Source organism: Leucopleurus acutus, assembly GCF_964270905.1.
Source record: "Leucopleurus acutus genome assembly, chromosome: 1".
In the NCBI taxonomy this organism is placed as follows: Eukaryota; Metazoa; Chordata; class Mammalia; order Artiodactyla; family Delphinidae; genus Leucopleurus; species Leucopleurus acutus.
The window spans coordinates 134,708,133-134,730,092 of record NC_139142.1 but is presented as its reverse complement, the minus strand read 5'-3'; the positions used below and the strand labels follow the sequence as shown (position 1 = coordinate 134,730,092).

At 38.7% G+C, this 21,960-nt stretch overlaps 1 protein-coding gene across 1 annotated transcript; it reads right to left on the bottom strand.

Annotated features, from left to right (window-relative positions):
- Positions 1 to 1,491: 1,491 nt before the first annotated feature.
- Positions 1,492 to 18,626, bottom strand: RAB11A (RAB11A, member RAS oncogene family). The gene is made up of 5 exons (XM_082855296.1): positions 18,472 to 18,626; positions 11,935 to 12,130; positions 11,466 to 11,659; positions 10,441 to 10,521; positions 1,492 to 1,887 (listed from the first exon to the last, which is right to left on the bottom strand). Exons 1-5 carry the CDS (start codon positions 18,509 to 18,511, stop codon positions 1,748 to 1,750), a joined length of 651 nt encoding a protein of 216 aa, XP_082711422.1. The 5' UTR covers positions 18,512 to 18,626; the 3' UTR covers positions 1,492 to 1,747.
- Between the last annotated feature and the right edge of the window lie 3,334 nt (positions 18,627 to 21,960).

Genomic DNA, 21,960 nt, shown 5'->3' with positions numbered 1-21,960 from the left:
AGCTGAATTCACACAATGATGCCTCCAATTCAATTGTTTACTCTGTAATCCAAGGACCTATGCTCTTACTCATCAGAAGCAAATATTCCATGGCTACATCCAAAGCACTCAAAGGAAAAATATAATCTGACAACATAAAGAATAGTCCCCCTATAACAGTTTATTAGAATGTGAATATATTCCAAATCAATAACTAAAAAAAAAAAAAAAATCAAGTTACAAAGCATGCATAAAATACAAAGTAGCAATTTACAAATAGATAGTAGTATCTTCATAACCAATACACCAAAATAATAAAACGGCTACAGAGAAAAACTAAATTGACTAATCACAGCAATGCCTTCCGTGCACCCCACACGTCATGAGCACCGCAAAAGACAGAAGATTAACTATGAAACATAGTAATCTATGCAAGCCCACACACATGTATATTTTGGGGATATTCCACCATCCCGAATTGTATCACTTTAGTTGACACAACTTGTAGAACACTTCAGTTAAGTGCTCAATACTATCCACAAGAAAACAAAACTAAATATTAGTGTGCACATTTCTGAATGAGAAATGAGTTGCTCCATTGATTTCAATAATGTAGTGGAAGAAAACTTTCAGGTTTGTACAATGCCTAAATGCATTCTATTTAACTCAAGGTACTATTTCATCTTGCGTACTAAAAGAATACATGCCTTTAAGTGGTACCACTTGAGCAGAAATTAACCTCTCACTGTATTCTTTAGACATACTGAAACCAGATATTTAACTGGACTATATTCCATAATATACTGCAAAACTCAAAAATCAGCATTGTTAAAATAATTTTCCATGCCTGCTGGTGGATATGGTGATAAAACTAGGTTGCATTTCATTTACTGGAAGGTTTTAAGACAAAATTAACACTTCACCATTGGATACTAAGAGCATTAAACCAGTTATTGCCTGAGCAATAAAATGCCACACAATCTACTGCTGGGAAGTTGGAGAAGTTAAATGACTTGGGCTGCCTGATTACTGTAACAGAGGCACCTCATATGGAATTCCACCAGTCTCTCCAGTTCCCAGCCTGCCAGGCAGCACTGTTTAACATATGGCCCCATAACCATACTGCTACTGAAATCATCACTGTCTTTTGTGTTTATTAAGATAATTCTTATCCAGAAAAAAGTGCCCCCCTCTCTAATCAATTTTGATGTTTACAAAAATTAAAAAACAAAATTTACTAAACTACATAACCCTATTAAGGCATGTTAGAAATTGACTTCCAGAATAATGGAAAATTTTCAAGCTCTCAAAATTCTGCTATGTTTATAGGGCAATTCTTAGATTTATGGAAATATACACTGCACTGAGAGAAGAGTGTATTAATTATAAGCTGCTCTGTGGCAAAATGATAGCTTAATTTGATTTAATCAAGACCAACAGATCTGAGCTTCAAGGGATCAAGTTATATTATGTCCTACAGTGACAGCTTCCATGATGAAAAGTAAACAATAATTGAGGAATCCAAACATTCAGTTTATTAAACTAAGGCTAGTGAAGCCATAGCATGAAAAAAAAGCTGCAGTCATTCGGGACAAGTGGGTGATTTTATAAAGCTAAAATCAAAAGACTTAAACTTAAGACATGGAAAAATTCATAAGTATGAGGAAGTAATAAAACACAAAAATGACCACAAGAATTACAAATATATTTAAATCTCAGACCTGGGAATTGGACTATACACAGCCTTCTAGGGGAGAAGAGAAACGCCTTATATGTTCTGACAGCACTGCACCTTTGGCTTGTTTTCAGTGGTTGGTGGAACATGAATAGGAACCACATTGTTGCTTGGAGACATGTCATTTTCACGTCTGTCTGACATTTGCTTCTGGGAAACAATGCGGTATATCTCTGAGTAAAAAAAAAAGAAACAGCAACACCCGGTGTGAACAGACCCATAAATCGTTGATAAAAAAGATACAGAGAGGCAGAAGTTATATTCATAAGAGAAAAAAATGCAAATAAACTGAACAGAGACTGCATATACTCAAAGTTTTATTTTCAAACAGCCACTGATTTGAGTCAACCCATTATTTCACAACAATTTCCCTCAGGGTAAGAAGAGAAATAAAGGTTTTCCATTTCAGAGGGAAAGGTTTACCAATCAGTTAAATAAATCTTGGTGTAAAGAGATTACACAGTTTATGGGCTTAGATCTAAATTTCTACCCTTACCAAAAAAACCTACATACATTGACACTGTACCACAGAAAAATATTTAAATCTGCATTATCAGACACAGTAGGTATTTCTGTTGGCTACATAAGGAAGCATACAACTTCATAAACAAGTCAAAATCCCAAAGGACTCTTGGAAAAGAAGAACGGAGAGATAATGTTTATCAGTGCCTCCTGAACTAAAGTTAACTATAATGAAATAATTATTCAAATCAAGCAACTTAAGATTTTCTATGACACTTATCAAAACTAATTGTTTAGCATCTACCTCTTCCACTAAACAAACTAGTGGATGAGGAACGTTGCCTGCCGTATCAGTAAACAAAGGATGATGGGCCATCAAGCCATCAGCCACTGCACCCACCCCCCTCTCCCACGGTGCACCCCGAGGGAATTCAGGATGGAGAAGTAGAATACTGGCCCTAGATAGTTAAGGTGCATATCAAAGGAGTCATTTCAATGAGCCCAGACTCTTGCAGCTTCCCATACAAAGAAAAGCCCTAAATTCATTAACTTGAGATGTCTGGTTTTCTTTAATTAACAGTAATCTTTTGATGTTCCAGACTACCTAGTTTTTGTTCAAGAAACTCCTATATATCCTGGCTCCTCCCTTAACTCTTCGGAACAGTCTCTCAGAGCTATCTGAGAGGCTGCCTCCTGGGCTTAAGTCCTCAGCAAGTCCGCCAAATAAGACATAATTCTCAATTTTTAGGTTGTGCATTTTTTTCAGTCAACAAACTGTAAGGACCAAAACTGTATCTACTTTATTCACTGCTGTATCTCCAGCATATAGTAGGGGTTTGATAACTAAGTACACGAATAAATGTTATTAAATTCCTCTACAGCAAGTATCCTTATTTAATATATTGTATTTGGTCTTACAGTGCACTGCCTAAACGTAGCTCCCTCTGACTATATAAACTCCTTACAAACAAAGAATGTATCTTACCTTTGTTCTCAAAGTGCTCCCTCCAAAAAAAAAAAAAACCCTCAAAAGATAAGGGAACTCTAAAAATGGGACAAACTGACATGATATGCCTATTATGATGGACTATGAAGTAAAATATATTCCTGTGAATGACACCTATGTATTCCTACCAAAAATGTTGAAAATGAATTTATCATGAGGAAACAATTAGATAAATCCAGACTGAGGGACATTCTATAAGACAACTGGCCAAGACTCTTCAAAAAAAGTTACTGCCACGAAATAAATTTAAAAGATGAGAATAAATGCTTTAGATGTGGGCTACAGCCCACCTATTTATATTAAATATATGTTAACCACCTACTTAAATTAAATAAATACAATTCAAAATCCAATTCCTCAGTCCAATAGCCATATTTCAAGTGCTCAATAACAACCCGTAGCAAGTGGCTACTCTATTCAGTACCCAGATATATAACAATTCCATCAATGCAATGTGTTTTCCTTGACTGGATCCTAGGTTTAAACTGTAAAACCCAAATCTATAAAAGACATTATTAGTACACCTGGAGAAATCTGAATATGAACTTGCACATTAGATAATACTACGTAAACAAAGTTCTTGGATATGATATACGGTATTGTGATTATGTAGGAGAATGCCTTTTTCTGAGGAGATAAAATGCTCAAGTGTTTAGTAGTAAAGTGCCATAATGCCTACAGTTTGCTTTCCAAAGATTGAGCAAAGGGGAAGAAAAGTGTATTTACACATATAGAAATAAACCAAATGTGGCAAAATGTTAATAACTGAGGATTTTAGATGAAGGATATATGGGTGTTCACTGTATTACTTCTGTAATATTTGGAAATTTTTAAAATATAAAGTTATGCGGAAAAAAGAAAGTGGAATCATATTTTCAAATGTACGAACATCATTTGGATTCTAGGTTGAACTGTTAAAATTTGAGACAGGAAATTTTAATATTGTTTGGATAATAGAGGACAATAAAGAATTACTGCCAGTTTTTAAATGGTTTTGTTGTTACGGGTTTAAGTCCTACCTTTTAAATATACATCATGAAATGTTTACAAATGAAATGATGTAATATCTGGGATTTGTTTCAAAATAATGGGGGAGGGAGTAGGTGGAGGAAAGACTGGCTCTGAACTGATGGTTGTTGATGGCTACATTGGCTCATGATAATATCTTACTTTTGGTATGCTGAAAATTTTCCATAACAAAAAATTAAAGAAAAGGAAATGTACTAACTAAATTAATACATTTTTTCCAAGTTAAAAATTAATTTCCCTAAAGCTGAATAACAGCAAACTGTAATCAACTGAATATGTAAACTAACAAAAACACTGACAGCTCGTGTGCCTTCTCTTATGCTTTTTTGGGGGAAGCAGGTGGCTAAAATTTATGTTTCAGAAGGGTGACAGTGGTTCAAAGGTGAAGAAGCACCAAGGGAAAAGATTAGATTCCAATAAAGAAAGGCAGACTAGAGTTTAAAAAAAAAAAAAGGATATGCAGGACGTGGAGTCTTCATTTGGATTCTTTTCATTAAAAAGGGATGGGACCGGGGCTTCCCTGGTGGCGCAGTGGTTAAGAATCTGCCTGCCGGGCTTCCCTGGTTGCGCAGTGCTTGAGAGTCCGCCTGCCGATGCAGGCGACACGGGTTCGCGCCCCGGTCCGGGAAGATTCCACATGCCGTGGAGCGGCTGGGCCTGTGAGCCATGGCCACTGAGCCTGCGCGTCCGGAGCCTGTGCTCCGCAACGGGAGAGGCCACAACAGTGAGAGGCCCGCGTACCGCAAAAAATTAAAAAATTTAAAAAAATTAAAAATAAAAAAAATAAAGAATCTGCCTGCCAATGCAGGGGACACGGATTCGAGCCCTGGTCTGGGAAGATCCCCAAGCCGCGGAGCAACTAAGCCCGTGCACCACAACTACTGAGCCTGCGTTCTAGAGCCCGCGAGCCACAACTACTGAGCCTGCGTGTTTCAACTACTGAAGCCTGCGTGCCTAGAGCCCGTACTCCACAACAAGGGAAGCCACCGCAATGAGAGGCCTGTGCACCGCCACGAAAAGTAGACTAAGAAAGCCCGCGTGCAGCAACAAAGACCCAACGTAGCCAAGAATAAATTAATTAATTTAAAAAGAAATTTTAAAAAGGGATGGGACCAGAGTGTCTAGGGTAAAGAGAAAGACAGTCATTCAATCAGGCTAGTGACTAAGAAGTAAAGATAATCATCAACTTACTGAAAAACTATACCATTCATTCTTTATTCTTTATGTTTTCTCCCTAATCCCCAACTGGAAGGCTCTTCTTTCTCAAGTGCAAATGATTAAATGTGACCCTCTACAAATTGAACTTCTTTACAAGTGGTTTTAAATATTACGTTAGGGGAACCAAAACAAAAATTATTTTGCAGGTTCTTAAATAAAAAGCAAATACTGGAAGAAAGTAAAAAGCAGAGTTCTCAGAGAACACAGAAAGGTAAATAATTAAAGAGATCTCATTACAAGGAAAGAAATTTGAGCAGTGTTATAAAACTGCCTGCAAGTACTGCATACTGTTTTGTAGAAGTAGATTATTACTACATTGCTACAGTCACCAAAAAGATGTCTGCTAATAAAAATGCCACCCAAGGCAACAAAGAAAAAGGAAAGTGCTGATCAGAAAATTAGGAGAAATTTTTTCTTTCAGTTAGAATGGGCACTAAGAAGCTACACAAGTAATTTAACATCTCTGTGGCTGGGTGTGTCACTTAAAAAAAACTTTGATAAGAAAATATAAAGCAGGTACCTTCTAGCCGGTATCTGATTAGAGAAGGTTATTTAAGTGGGGGGAGGGGAACAGGACTAATAACTTGCTAAACCAGATGCAAATATTTTCCTCTTTCAAGGGCATGTTCTCCTTTAGAACCAAATGTATGTGATATACCAATTCCTGTGCAGACCCTTTTCAAGAAGTCCAAAGGACAGGTAAGGTTAGAAAGAAAAGGAATTCTGCTTTATCGTTCTTATATCAGGATCTCCTGTATGAGATCTAAATATAAAGTAAAATATTAATATAAAATAGCTTTAAATATAACCAAGTAAAGTTAAATAAAAGACATATGCCTATTTCTACTCTAATGGAAATATGGATCAAGTTTCAAAGTAAATTCTAAGGAAGTTAAATGCAATAGCTCTAAATTGGGGAACAAAAAAAACTAAAATTCCTCAGTCCCTCCAAAAATTGTGAAAATAGCAGAGACCTGAGTTATCCTACTACAGCCTACATCAGAATTTGTTAGACCTTCTTCAAACCAACTGCTCAGGATGTAAGTTTCTTGAAGGTCAAAAAATGCTCTGATTTGACTGACACAAGGTTGCCATATGCAAAGAATCAAAGCTACTATGTCTGATTAAAAGATCCTCACTACTCCAATAAAATTAATGCCTGAAAAACCCTAGCCTCACTTTTTAGAGACAATATGCTAAGTGAACTAAAATTCTTTCAACCAGGAATTCCCTGGCGGTCCAGTGGTTAGGACTCCATGCTTCCACTGCAGGGGGCACAGGTTCAATCCCTGGTCGGGGAAATAATATCCCACAAGTCACACAGCACAGCCAAAAAAAAAATTCTTTCAACCATAGAATTGAGAATTTAGTCTCCATACTACAAAGATGGCTTGGACTTATTAATTACATGGAGAAACCTGGAGGACATCATCATAACCAACATCACCAGTAATTAATAAGACAAACCAATATCATGAGCCTTCTGATATGATGCACTGAGAACACTTTTGTGGTATTCCTGCTGAAAATACATAACCAGAACTGAATCACAAGGAAACATAAGACAAACCCAAATTGAGGGACACTACAAAATAACTGACCCATACCCTTCAAGAAATGTCAATAAACAAAAGACAAAATGAGGAACTATTCCAGATTAGAGAAAACTAAAAAGAATTATGACAACTGAATGCAAGTATGATCTGATTACAGACTGTCTTTTGCTAATAAGGACATAATTGGAACAGTTGGCAAAATCTGAATAAGATCTGTAGCTTAACACTGATGTGGTACTATTACCTAACTCTCTAATTTTGATCAATGTACTATGGCTATGAAAAGACTATATCCTTGATTTTAGGAAATACACGCTGAAAAGCACTTAGGGATAATGGGCAACATGTCTGTCACTCTCAAATGGTACAGGAAAAAAACAGTATTATTTATATATTTAGAGAGGAAGAAAAAGAAGCAAGCAAGTGTGGTAAAATATCAACATCTGGGGAATATGGGTTAAAGGTATTTGCAAATACTCTGTACTATTATTGCAACCGTTAAGTCTGAATTTGTCAAAATTCAAAGTTAAAAGAAAAAAATAATACAGTATGGAAAATATGGATTAATAACATCCCTCAATGAACTTGAGGATGAAAGAAAACAAAGCTGCACTGAAATTTAGAGGCTAAGCAACGTATCAGGCTCACTCATGCACTAACCAACCACCTCCTAAAAATACCATCAGCAAAATTATGTCATGAAGTTACAGTCAAAGTCATGGATGTCAAGAATGGCATGGGTCGATTCTAAAAAAAGCAACACAGTTAACTTTGAAGTAACAATGGAGATACATTTTCTAATACATAATTTTGCATCTTAAAAAGTAAAAAGCTATTTTTTTTTCCAGCAACATCAAAATACAACATAAATGCTCCCTTAATACTGTTCACACGTAAGGCAGAATTAAGCCTAATGAGAATACTGTTCTATTTCCTGTTTCTCCTATGCATTAATACTCCCACTATTATATAGAAAAGTTTAGAACAAACATCCTAACACTTGCAAAACACAGATGTCTGCTGCCATATCCAGTGATCTCTGATCCCACAGATCAACACTGAGACATTACAGGAAGCTGAGGAAATAGTGGCTATATAGAGAGAAAAAGTGGTAGTAGTAAGTGAAGCTCAAGCCTTGTTTGCTTTCAAGCAATATTAATTAAGCAGTAACAAAAGCTTAATCAAGAGTGAATTTTAAGAGAAACAGCCAGATGTTCATCATTCAGGACAAAACAGATCAATTTTAAGTATATATCACTGCTTATTGATTAGTTCATGTTTGAACAGATCATACGTTCAACGTCACAAAATGATACACAAAATAGTTAACTGCAGATGGAACAAAACACTTGGCCTCATTTTCACTCAATATGAGAATAAACGGGCTATAAACTGAAATCAGAATGGGCTAGAATTATAGCAGAGATTTGATAGGACATAAAAAATAACCCAACAAGGACTAACTAAAGTTTTTTCAAATGAGGTTTTTCAGAGGCCTTAAGAGACTCACAGACTTTGAAGATGATTTAATTCACTCATGTTAAGACACTGAATCTTAGGACTAGAGAGGTTCACTGGCTTTAGATACACAGGGAATGAGAGCAAAGTGATAAAAAGTAAAACCTACAGCTCCTGGGTCTCAACTGAGTATTCAACACATTGATCCAAGAGAAACCACACAAGTGCTTAAAAAGGAAAGAAAGGATTTGCAGACATAGTGCATATTCAATCAGATCTTGCTTGCTTGAAACAATCTGCAATGAAAGTTGACACAAAGATTCTAAAACAAAGCTACTGTGTTCCAAAGACTGTTTATCCAACTCTAGCACCGGTCCTTTATTTACTATTTTTCTGATAACAGAAAAGAATTCTAATAAACCAGGTATGTAAATCATCAATATAGTTTATTTTTAATGAGTTTTTTTTCATACCTTCACTGCTATTTAGCTACCGATATCAAATATTTACAATGTACCAGGGACAGCTAAGTATTTTACATGTACAAACTCATGTACTCATTTTTGGAGTCTAGAGTAGATGTCTCAATGACAGACAATTCTTTTCTGTGAGTTAGGTTATAGGGACAAAAACCTTTAAGTCACAACATTAACAGTCAAGTCAAATCATATCACAAGGTATTTATAAATACAAGCCCTTACTTGAAAGAAAATAACAGAACTCCCAAAACATATTTCAACTTTACATACGAAGAAATTAAGGGCTAGAAAGGTTAAGTAACTTGCCGAAGATTATAGGAGCTAATTAATAAGTGGAGCAGCCAGGACTAGAAACCAAGTCAGGCTTCTAAACCCATGTTCCTAAACCCTAAGTTTTATTCCCTACATTTTTACAGTAAGATAACATTTAAAAGCTAAAATCTGTTGGTCTCCAATACAAGTGCTGCATACGAAGAATAAAAATCTTCTTACATTATAATTGGAAGCTCATTTACTTAACCATTTCTCCATATATATTTTTTAGACCACATAAGATCACTATATATTAAGACTATACTCTAAATTATGAGTTCTTAAAAGTAATATACAGCGACCTCCCTGGTGGTCCAGTGGTTAAGACTCCACGCTCCCAATGCAGGGGGTCTGGGTTCGATCCCTGGTCAGGGAGCTAGATCCCTCATGCCACAACTAAGACCCAGCGTAGCCAAATAAATAAATAATTTTTTTTAAAGTAATATACATTTTTAAAGTACTTAAAAACAACTCACTGAAGTGCCTATTAGAGGATTAAGATTAAACTTTCAGATGAAAGTTTGTTCATTCTATTAAAGTCAGGGTAAATATGAGTCAACATAAATAAAATGTCCTCTTATTCCTGAGGTTGACCTGGTCTACACATCCACATTCCAAAACAGCATGAATTTTGTTTCTTTCCCACTACTTATTTAAACTTTTCAGTATGTAATCACTGGCTGATTTTCTCCACAGGTGACACGCTGCTTCTAATCCAATAATAGATCATGGCAGAATTTTACTTTTTGTTTTCTCATTTAAGTTTTTAAGAATATATTTTCCCCTGGGTGCTTCTATAACAAATCAGAACCAAGAATGCCTTTTCTTTACTGAATTTCAAGAAGACATTCATATCTTTCCATAAATGGGATTTCAATATTTATTTTCTAAAAAGTACCATTAAGCATTGCTTTGTGCTTATGACCATGAAATATGGAATTCATGGACCAAAGTAATAACAGAAGTGAACAAATTATTTTCAAAGTATTTTTCCCACTATAAACCAGATGAATTAGGATGATTAAAGCTCAGCAAGCAAGGGTTGTTAACTAATTTTGTACTCTAAACAGGTCTATGCGATAGTAGCTCTCAAATGATAGTCATTCTCAGTGTGATTTTATAGTTTAGTTTCCTGATTAATTTGTTTAAATTTCCTTCCTAATACTTCAAATTCCCACTGGTATAATCTAAAAATGCAAGTCTTACCTGTCAAGATTGTCTGAAAAGCAGCTTCTACATTTGTAGAGTCTAGAGCAGATGTCTCAATGAATGACAAACCATTCTTTTCTGTGAGGAGACACAAAAACTTCAGTCTTGTCAAATTTTAATACAAGGGATGTATTAAAGCTTTCAAAAGGAAAGTAACAGAACTTTTTTAAAGCCCAAGACCTCCCCAACTTCTTGAGGAATAAGAGCACATGTTACTTCCACTTTAGTAGATTAAAAATGACAGCGAGAAATTTTCACTGACTTCTTAATTAAAATAAATACTCGTTGCATCTAAATACTACCACTAGCAATGAACAACACTAGGCATAATGTAGTAAACTTATCAAATACTCAGCTAATTTCATCCCTTACTGGGCTTCTCCCCATCAACCACATTGCTATGGTATGAACGTGGGTGGGTATATGTGACTGTATTATCTGAAATAAAGCTTCTCTCCCAGAAAACTGAAAAACTGTGATAGAAAATTTTATTCACAGCATAATCAATAGTGGAAGGTCACAATTTTCACTTGTCAAGAATGTACAATGTTGCCTTCTAGTAGGCTGCCCCTACCAATACGGAGTCAGTAGATAGGCAGATCCTCTATTAAGCCAAAAAAGTTACAACTCCTAAGCAGCTACACCCCTGTTGGTCCTTGACCACTCCCTGGGCCACTACTTTTCGGACACACATAGAACAAGCCTTAGTAAAACACAGACATAATGGAAAAACGCAGGAAGCACAGAATAAACAGATTTCATCTACCCGTTCCAGGGAGAGAAAAGAAGACAGTATTCATATTCAACTTTTGGCAGCAAAAACTCAAAATACTACAGTTTTAATAACTCAAAGTTATGCAAAAGAGTTGTACAGTCATCACACACTTTCAAAACAACAATACTTGTTAAGCATTCATGTTTACCTTTCCAAAACTACTGTAACCGATTACCCTCATGGGAGGGTTATCAAAACTGCAAGAAATACAGAATCACTGTAATATCACAGAATTCATACAACTAACCTGCAAAAGCTCTTGCTTCATCTGTAGGAACCGCCCTGAGATGGCGCAAATCACTCTTATTGCCCACAAGCATGATAACAATGTTACTATCAGCATGATCTCTCAGTTCTTTCAGCCATCGCTCTACATTTTCATATGTGAGATGTTTAGCAATGTCATAAACCAATAAGGCACCTACAGCTCCACGATAGTATCTGAAAACAGAAACATGTATTTAACTATTAGAAAACAACCACAAGATGGAAGAGAACACCATAAAAGACTAAATATACGGTGTATATATATATATATATATATATATATATATACACATACACATATATATAGTTTTAAACACACTTATAAATTTTAGAATCCTAATACCGGAATTCTTTAAAGAAAACAAAACAGTACCTTTTTCCAATACCAAAAGTCAGTTAATTCACTTAGGTAGCCTATTTCACAGAACTTAAAAAACTATGAGACTTACGCTGATGTTATAGCTCGGTATCGCTCTTGCCCTGCCGTGTCCCATATCTGTGCTTTTATTGTTTTCCCATCAACCTGGATGCTTCTTGTTGCAAACTCTACTCCAATGGTGCTCTTGCTTTCAAGATTAAACTCATTTCGAGTAAATCGAGACAGGAGATTACTCTTTCCAACACCAGAATCTCCGATAAGGACAACTAAAAAGACAAAGAACTTAATGTCAGATGAATGAGGCACACACATTCACAATGCCATCATGTTTTAAAGCAAAAAAAGACAGGGCATCTGATTTTTAAAAAGGGATGAGGGTGGGGGTGGAGCTGAGTGCCCATGTTATCAATCGATAAAACCAATTTATACTTTTTAACGTGTTTCTACCTGCATAGTGACTTCCACACATCATCTTCCACACATCATCTGCTTAGCACAGATAAAGTATCCTGTCTCACACATGCAAATTTTAATCATAGGTCTACTAGGCACTGATGACAGGCTAATGCATTAATTTAACAATCAACGCTATACCAACCTTACTAACTTAGAAGGTAATAACTTGAAAGATAAATCCTAAACCAAATGAACAATTTATGATATGAAAATGTATTAGACATGAAAGCAACAAAGGATGTTAGTGCCCTAAGTATGTTCTACTTAGTCTCATCAAAGCCTGGAAGACCTCAGGACTCATACCTAGGCAAAATGAAACACACGTAACACAGACGGCATCATGTTTATAAACGTTGCCACCCAGATCACAGAAACTACAATGGCCCTTTCATAGTTCCATTTACCAGACTGGCAGGAGACTAGAGACCCCTCCAAAAAGAAACACCCCACTAAGTTTAACAGGGGCCCTAGAAAGCTGACTAATAACTCTGACTTACTCTGAGTCAAAGTCAAAGCAAGGAGGGCCTACACTTTTACTTACGACTTAATGACTTAAAAAGAAAAAAAGGTTTGATTAGATGAATTTATTTCCTATGATTACTAAAGGAGGCAGTTTATTTACTAGCTAAATACAGTGGATTCTTTTTCACCTAAGGTGATATTACACTTCAAAAACAATGGGGAAATAGGCAGTCAACTTGTTTTAAAGCATTTCTATCTGAATTTAAAGAACAAATGAGTCCACAGGTTTACAGAATCTGAGCTTGATAACATTTTTTTCCTTGGTAAAAAATTTTATCAAGATTTCAGAAAATATTACACTTATTCCTACTGTTGACTACTAATGCTGCTTCTTAGTTCTTATTAGCTAATTGACTTAGATACCAGGACCAGATAATCAAACATGCAAGAATAACACCAGGAATAAGACCATGCCTTACTAAAGAGACTGGTATCTGGTAGACAGTGGCAAGGGCAGTGAAAACTGTGAGCGCTCACTGCACTCAGGTCAGAGGGCAGAGTCCATTACGCATTCCTTCCTTGCCACAAGAGTGGATATAAGCTGGCCTCTGGACAGTCTTGGAGAGAGTACAATTATTAGCAAATGCATATCTTTCTGGCCTCCTCTATCAGCTCATTCAGCAAGAAATCATCCCGGCAGCAGTGACCCCATGCAGCAAAATGCATAGTTATTTCTAGTTATATAGTCAATTAGAGGTGTCAGAGGTACTGCAGCAAACACAGATAATACAGTAAATGCTTTAATTTGGATACCAGGGAAGAAGATGCTAAGGTCATGAAAGTAACGTACAAAAACAATGCACTTCCAATTTTACAGGATAGTTGGTTGATTTGTTTGTTAGTTCTCAAGGTCCCCCATTCTAGATGTGAAATGAAATCCCAGCTTCAGTAATCAAGTCCACCCTATTAGCAGGGTGTACTCACTGCTGCCTCTTAGCATAAGAGGCTGGATGTTCTGCTGAGGAAAACTCCTTTGAATCTTTTCTGGCCCCATGCTAGCACTGAGGTATAAAAGCCTCACTTCAAGTGGGAATAGCAAAGAAGGGAAAAACCAAAAAGCTGAACGTTTCTACTGCATAGGCACTCAGATACATCAGATATATCGATTTAGAAGCCAGTCATTTAGTTTAAAGCCAAAGAGCAAGACATCTAGAATGATTAATGCCTTTGGAAAATAAATAAATAAATAACTCAAAGAACGCTTTCCCCATCCCACAAAAACTCTAGTACTTTCAAATTTTGGTCTCTTGCCTTTCAACCTCCACTTTAATGATTATGTTCATTATCTCCCCACCCTCAAATCTTTACGCCATCATAAAAATATTTAGTGAGGGCATGTTTTCCCCTTGATATAATCAATTAATTTTAACATAAAATTAGTACCCTTATCTGAAAATAATTCAAGATTCATGAATACTTTATATAGTATAAAATAGTTATCTCAACTAGACATGGAAAAGGCTGACAGAATTATGACTAGCAACTTCTTAAAGGACTGTATTTTAAATGACAACAGAAAGTATTGGTTTTTTAAGAATAGCGCTGCCAAGATGATGCTGAGAAATGACACACTAAGGAAAGCTGCTTCTATTCAGTTGCCAAAAGAGAAACCACACCAAGAAAGGTTATATTTAGGCTCACTAAAAAATAAACAAACTAGAATGGATTAAATTACCTAAACAACAGAAGAGAATTTACTGGTTATAATTAAAAAAAAACAAACAAAAAACCCGAAAGTTCATGGACTCAGACTTAATTTCTAATCAAAACAGTTTCTCTCATTAAGATGACAATACTTAATTGATTTTTTTAATGAGACAAACTATATGATCACATCCTATAGTTCAAGAAAGGAATTTGAAGTTTTTCCTATACTTCCTAACTAGTATCTTAGGTTAAAAGTACTTCCACTTTAAACATTTTATAACTATAGCCATCTACATAACATATATATACGTGTGTGTAAGCATAAATTAAATAACAGCATCTGTATATGAAACATGTATCACATTTCTAAAATAACCTGATAATATTCATTACTACTTAGTTAACCTCATCTGCTGAATTTTATGTATCATCTCTAATATCTGATGCTAAATTTGGTTCATTATATATCAAATACTAGGCTGCTAAATGCCATAAAAACAGAATATACATATTAACTGACCATTATTTAACAAAAATTTCCAACTCTTCAACCACATTTAGTTTTACACACTCTCTTGCAAACTAACGTACTGGGCTAAAATTTAATTCAACAAATCAACCATAGTATCTCAGACCTAAAAGTTATCACCTGAAGGAGTAACTGACAATTTTCATACTGGCTTTTATAAATAAACTTGGAGATCTTTCTACTCTTTCAACTATTCATAGTCCAACCTCACCAAGAGTCTTTAAAATTCAATAAGGCTGAAGTAGACAAGTTTTTCTAGATTCAGCAGAACCCAAATTGCTCAACCAAAAGTTGTGAAAGAAAACCTATCAAGATGCAAGACAGCAAAGTTCCTATGGCAATCAGCTGATGGTTAATTACTACTGACCTTCAATGAGACTGAAAAGAAAATGGTGTAGACTATGTATCCAGGTATTTTCAGAAAATGTGACTCTGACTGAATTGGTGTCTACCACAATATTTGTAAACAGGAACTATGATTGATTCATAGTTCATTTATGTGTCCCAAAGGGCCTTAACCACATTGTGTGTAAATATTTGTGGAATTAAAGTTTTTAAAATAAAAAGTCAAGTTTTAAAAAATAAAATTAATTCCCCATCTCCACCAAAAGTCTCACTGTTGAACTTAACTAAAGATTAATGTTCAAGAACAAATACATAGTTTAGAATAATGCTCCTGCTCTCCCCACATTACATTCCCACTTGGACCACTCCATCCTACACCAACCAAAATATTCCTTCATTTTCAACTGGTTAGAGTTACAAACTAATTTACAATTCCCTCAACTCTTAAGTTTGCTAGGTAAGCATTCTTCCAGCTGGACAGCTGCAGCTCATCTCAGGGAATAAATCTATGTAAGAATGAAACCATTTAAAATGAAATTATTGTTGCTTCACTTTAAATTATAATTGTATAAATAAGAAATTGGCTATATAATCATCACAGAAGTTAAAAAGTGACTCATATCCTGTAAGAGCTTTAAAAAAAAGTGGAAATCTTTCTCAGCAGAATTTTTAAAACACCTTATCAAACAGCAAAATGTACAACACATGAAACCATAACCTATGGAAATATAAAACACTTTAGGAGGTCCTAGTTTTAAGTTTCTTTACTAATACTTAAATGCTCTTACAGTTACAGATTCAGGTTTAAAAAAAAACCAGTGAGAACCATAGTAACTTCTTTCACATTATTACCATTTATTGAGTCCTCACAGAAGCTAAAATTTTACAATCAGTCTCATTTAATTCTCACAACAGCCCTGAGAGGTGTTTTTTTTTAATAGATGAGGGAACTGAGGCTCAAAAAAGTCATCTTTCCAAAGGTCACAAAGCAAATGTAAAACCTGAGTCACTATTTGAACCCAGGCCTGTGTGATTCCAAAGCCCTGTGCTCTCTCAATCATTGTTAGTAGGATGGTCTAAACCCAAGGCTAAGTTAAAATTTCTTAAGCCAATCCAGGATACTGAGTATTCTTCGTGAGAAAATAACTGGCTTCTACAACCAACATTCAAGTTCTAAAACAAACAGGAGAAATACTCTGATAGTCTATCTCATCCTAAATTACTTACTTCAGAAGTACCTAGCTGCCCACTGCCCCTGCACCTGCACCTTGTTTAAAAAAACAAATCTCTCTTTAATGACTAAACCCCAGTCTCCAGGGTCTCACTTAAGTAACTGCACCAGACCTCAGATGCCTTCAGTCAAGAGTGCAAACTAATCCATGTTTCTTTTTTCTATTTGTAAAATGCATTAAGTACCCTCTTCTCCATAAATGCCTTTCCACTATCAGGGTAGTGGGAGTGGATACTGAAGGTACTCACCCTATATAAAAATTTCTGACCCAGGAAGAATAAGTGGTGATAAGGGCATATCATCTGCTAGTGTGCCAAGATTTGCAAAGTATTGGTAAAGCAATGTTTCCTGCTTGTTTAGTCAACCATTCTTAGCACCCAGTGGCAAAGTCAGAAACAGTCACCAAGCTTAACATTCTTTTTAAACTCCACCCTCCACTGTAAAGCTTTAATAGCAATGGCTTCTTCCTCCTTGGTAATGATCTTTGTTCAGCATACTACTGATGGCTGCCCTCCTAATTCAGGAGCAGAGAAAGACCATCAGAGAGAGCGCATTCATCCAACAAAAAAAGCATTTAGTGTACTCTTCTCTCAATGAAAACTGTATCCGTTATTTTTGTTGATTAAAAAAAAAACTATTTGGATCCTTTCTGGACTAACCAATAATTTTTTTTCACTCCCCACCCTCCAATATGTTTTGTCCAAGTGCACTACATGTTTCCCTACCTTATGAAAAATACTTAATTTGACCAAAGAGCACGCAACTTCCCCATGCCGCTCCCCCCTCCACCTCTGGGAAAAGGTATGCGGCCAACTAGGACTCTTCCCTTCCTGTTCTAAAAACACCAAAAGGTTGGATCCTCCCAGTGTTGCAGCAGGAAGCAACCAGTCCACAGCGATAAAGAAATCTAGTATTTGTGCAGCGCACAACCTTTCCTGCTCAGGAACTGGGCCTTCAGGTCTGGCAAGGATAACAGCCACCACCCATCCGCAACCCCTTCTCTCGAGCAGAGTCGAGAGCTATCCCAGGCTGTCTGCCGCTGGGAAGGGAGGGTAGAAGAAAAAAGGCTAGGTGGCAAGTCACATCGGTCTGCCGGGTCACTGCGACAAGTGCGCGCGTGGGTGCTGGGACGATCCCTCCTGCCCTACCCCCGCCCCCAGCGTCGGGGTCGCACACGAGACGTGGGAGAGCTCTTCAACTATCTGGGGAGGGAAGGCAGAGAAAAAGCTACCAATGCTGGGGGCAGTGCGAGAAGGTTACTGACCGAGAGAACTGTGGGGCGGGTGGGGGTGGGGCCGCCGGCCCGTGCGGCTTTTAACCAGGGCCTGGCCCCGGTGATGGAAGAAGAATGCCAGGAGAGGCGTCTGTCCGAGGGGAGGGGAAGGGGCCCTCCCGAGAGGAAAGGGCGGCGGATAAGAAAAAGACCGGTACTGGGAGCGTGCGTTGAGGGAAAGGTGAAGAGCGGAGGGAAGGGCCTGTCAGAGGGGCTCAGGGAGGGTGTATGCTGAGGGGGAGGGGGCGCTCAACCCGAAAAGATGGACGGTGGGAGGGGCGCCCCTTTGGAGGGGCCCTGGAACCCGGGGAGGAAGGAAGGCGATTTGGGAGACAGCAGCCGGCCGCGAGAAGGGCGCAGGGGAGGGTCTCTGAGGCGTCCTCAGGCCTCTGGGGAGGTCGCTAAGAGACCGCTGTGTGGTGAGGATCCCCTCTGACGGGAGGGAAAGGAGCTGAGCTGGGAGACCGCAGGACGAACCGCACACAGAGGAAGGGCTGAGGAAGGCCGATCTCAGGGCAGGGGCAGCCCGCGGGCGGGTCCCCCGGGAGTGTCCTGGGCCCCCAAACCGGGACACGGCGGAGAGTTCGAGAGCCCGTGGCCTCACCTTTGAAGAGGTAGTCGTACTCGTCGTCGCGGGTGCCCATTGCGCGGCCGAGAAGCGAAGGGGCGGGAGCAGCAGTGGTACCGGTGGGACCAGGGGGCGTCGCTGCAGGGATAAACCGAACGCCGAGCTTCAGCGGCCAGACCCGGTAAAGAACCCCTCCCTGCCGCTACGCCACTTCCGGCAGGCCCCGCCCCTAAGGGGAAGTACTTCCGGAGAGGCGGTGCCCCGCCCCTGAGCCTAAGAAGGGCGGTGGTCTCGGGTTTCGCTGACGTTTTCAAATTCTCGTCCGTCACTCACCCGCACCTCGGAAGGCTCTGAGCGGATACTGAGCCCTGGACTCCCGGCTGACCTTCCTAGCGGCTGCTCTCCGCACTTAATGGTCTCTCCCTCATTCCATGCGCCGCCATGCCGCGAAGCGGGGCGCTGGGGAGCGCTTCGGCACTGCCTCTGGCGGTTGGTTTGTGGATGGGGGCAGGGTTCTTTAAGAATTAGAGAACCGAAGGCGACAACGCGAGCGTGGCGGTTCCATGGTGTAATGGTTAGCACTCTGGACTCTGAATCCAGCGATCCGAGTTCAAATCTCGGTGGAACCTACACCGTTGGGTTTTTATGTTTTTTTTATCCTGGCCACGCTTTTATAATTCATTTACTTATTCACTAGGTGACTGTACACCTACGGTATATGTGTCCTTGAACTAAGTAGGGAGAGAATGTCACAAAATATTATCTTTGCCCAGGAAAACCACATACCTTTCCCTTTTGGATTCTGTACTCTGTCACCTAGGTATCTCCTAAGTAGCCTCTGCTCTTCGCCTTTTTTTTTTTTTAACCTGGGCCCTCTTCAAAAGCTTCCATGAAAGTTGATTCCTTTTGCTAGAATTTTCAACCTCCAACTTCATTCAAGGGCAGGCACTTCTCACTCCTTTTCTCCCGAAATCTCTCAAACCTTCTCCAGACGTCATTCAGAGAACCTCGCCCACCCTCCTCATCAAGATTCATCAAGAACTTCTTGAACCCTATTTGTCATCCTCTAAGCTAAACCTGGTTACATAATTATTTCATTTAACATGCAGAGCAAAGGATGGCAATTTCCATTTTAGCAGAGATGTGGATGGGGAAACTCAAGTGATTTGCCAAAGATCATGCAGCAGGGCCTCCCTGTATTTGAAGAGAGTTTTTGTAATGCCAAAAAGCTTTTCCCATTTATTGTCAAACCCCACTACCACCTATATGCAATTTAGACTTCTGGGCAAGAGTGCCCGTAGTAAGCAGAGTAATGGCTCCCCAAAGATGTCCACTTCCCAATCCTTGGGCACTGTGAATATGCTAGGTTACATGGCAAAGGGGAATTAGGTTGCAGGTGGAATTAAGGTTGCAAATCAACTGACTTTAGAATAGGATGATTATCCTGGATTTTCCAGGTGGGCCTAATGTCCTCTCAAGTGTCCTTAAAGTGGCAAAGAGAGACAGAGGAGGTCAGAGTGATGTTGTGTGAGAAGGCCTCACCCAGCCCTTGTGGCTTTGAACATGGAGAAAGGGGGCCAGAAGCCTAGGAATGCAAAGGCTTGTAGAAGGTGGAAAAGGCGCAAAAAAAAAAAAGAAGAAGATGGAAAAAGCAAGGAAATGGAGTCTTCCCTAAGGCTCCCAGAAAGAACACAGCCCTGCTGACACCCTGATTTTAGCCCAGTGAGACCCATGTCAGACTTCTGACCTATAGAGCTATAAAATAATAAATTTCTGTTGTTTTAAGTCACCAAGTTTGTGGTAATTTGCTACAGCAGCAATAGAAAACTAATACAGTGCCATTTTCAGTGCTTTCCATGACAGTATAAACCAACAGAAGGTTTACCTAAGGCCTAGATACTGCCTTGTGCAGGATTGGTCATTATCCACACTGGGAGAGATGCACAATATTAGTCAAGCAGCTAAATATTATGTTTACTACAGAGTATTTATAAGACACAGTCCCAGCACTATTCAGGTGGGTAGACAAGGTAGACCCAAGAAAGGTGGAATATCAATAACAGTTCTGAAGGAGTAACTAATGAGAGTTCTGGCAACAAATGCCAGAGTTCAGAGGGACCGAGATGACTAGGAAGAACTCCCCAGAAGAGGAGGAGCCAGCATTGACTCCTGAAGGAAGAAGCAAATAAGGAAACTCATTTTGGGAAGTGGAGGAAATTAGATGATAAGAGCATGTTAAGCAAGGCCATTAATGCCAGAGGAATAATTATGAACTTTTTCCCTTAAGTCATTGTTTCTCAACGTGTGTCCTGAGAAGGTCAATAAATAGCATTCCTCAAAAGAAGGATTGCATGCTCAAATAAATTGAGAAGCACTATACACTGTCTCCCCGCCTTTGAAGTTACCCTAGCACTGGTGTTTTAAAGTCTAAATATTCCACTCTGAAGAAAAAAGTTTTAACTGTATTGAACACAGCATTTCCCAGATTCACCTGTGAACTAAAAAAGAACAGAGTATCATTCATCGTCCAGTTATACAAGGGTTAAGTCACAACCCATTGCAGTCACCCACAGTGCAACAGTGCACCCTGAGGAGAATTCAGGATGAAAAAAACTGGATGAGGCATTCTGTGCTTTGGCTAAACAGCCCCTAGATAATTAAGATGCTTATCTCAGGAAGAATTTTAATGACCTCAGATTCTTGCATCTTCACATGCATAGAAAAACACTAAAATCACTAACTTGAGATCTGTTCTTTGTGATTAGCAGTAATCCTTAGCCAAGATCTGTGCTTTGCTATGTGTATTTCCTAGCCAAAAAATTCATATGTATACTGGCTCCTCCCTTACCTCTTTTTTGTGTGGTACGCGGGCCTCTCACTGTTGTGACCTCTTCCATTGCGGAGCACAGGCTCCAGACACGCAGGCTCAGCGGCCATGGCGCATGGGCCCAGCCTCTCCGCGGCATGTGGGATCTTCCCAGACCGGGGCATGAACCCCTGAACCCAGGTCTTCTGCATCAGCGGGCAGACTCTCAACTACTGCACCACTAGGGAAACCCTCTCCTACCTCTTAAGTGCAGTTTCTCAAAGCTACTGAGAGTCTGTCTCCCTGGCTATAGTCCTCAATAAGACCTTGAATAAAACTTAACCTCACAACTCTCACGTTGTGCATTTTTCTTTACGTTGACACACCAAACCACAGAACTCTTTCCCCATGGAACACCTGTTAGCGTCCCTCTGAACACTTTGGGAGAGCCATAAAAGATTTGTGGACAGAGGGGTGATTGAAGTAAACTTAGTCTTAGGAAAAGTAAGCTGTCTGTGGACTGCAGGACTGGGGTGAAGAAAGACTGGAGGTGTGAGTATCAGTTAGAAGGCTATTGAGGTTAACCAGACACAAACTGGTGTAGAAATAGAAATGAGGTGTAGCTATAGGAATAGAGAAGAAAGAAAAATCAAAGGCTGTTGTGGAAAAATTGGTGAATGGATTCCATGGACATAGAAGAGAATTAGGACTTTACTTGC

Coding starts and splice junctions, on each gene's coding strand:
- RAB11A (XM_082855296.1), bottom strand. CDS start 18,511: ATGGGCACCCGCGACGACGAGTACGACTACCTCTTCAAAG. Junction 10,522..11,465: donor TGAAGCAAGAGCTTTTGCAG/GTTAGTTGTATG, acceptor GTCTCCTCACAG/AAAAGAATGGTTTGTCATTC. Junction 1,888..10,440: donor TTTTCAGACAATCTTGACAG/GTAAGACTTGCA, acceptor TTTTTTACTCAG/AGATATACCGCATTGTTTCC.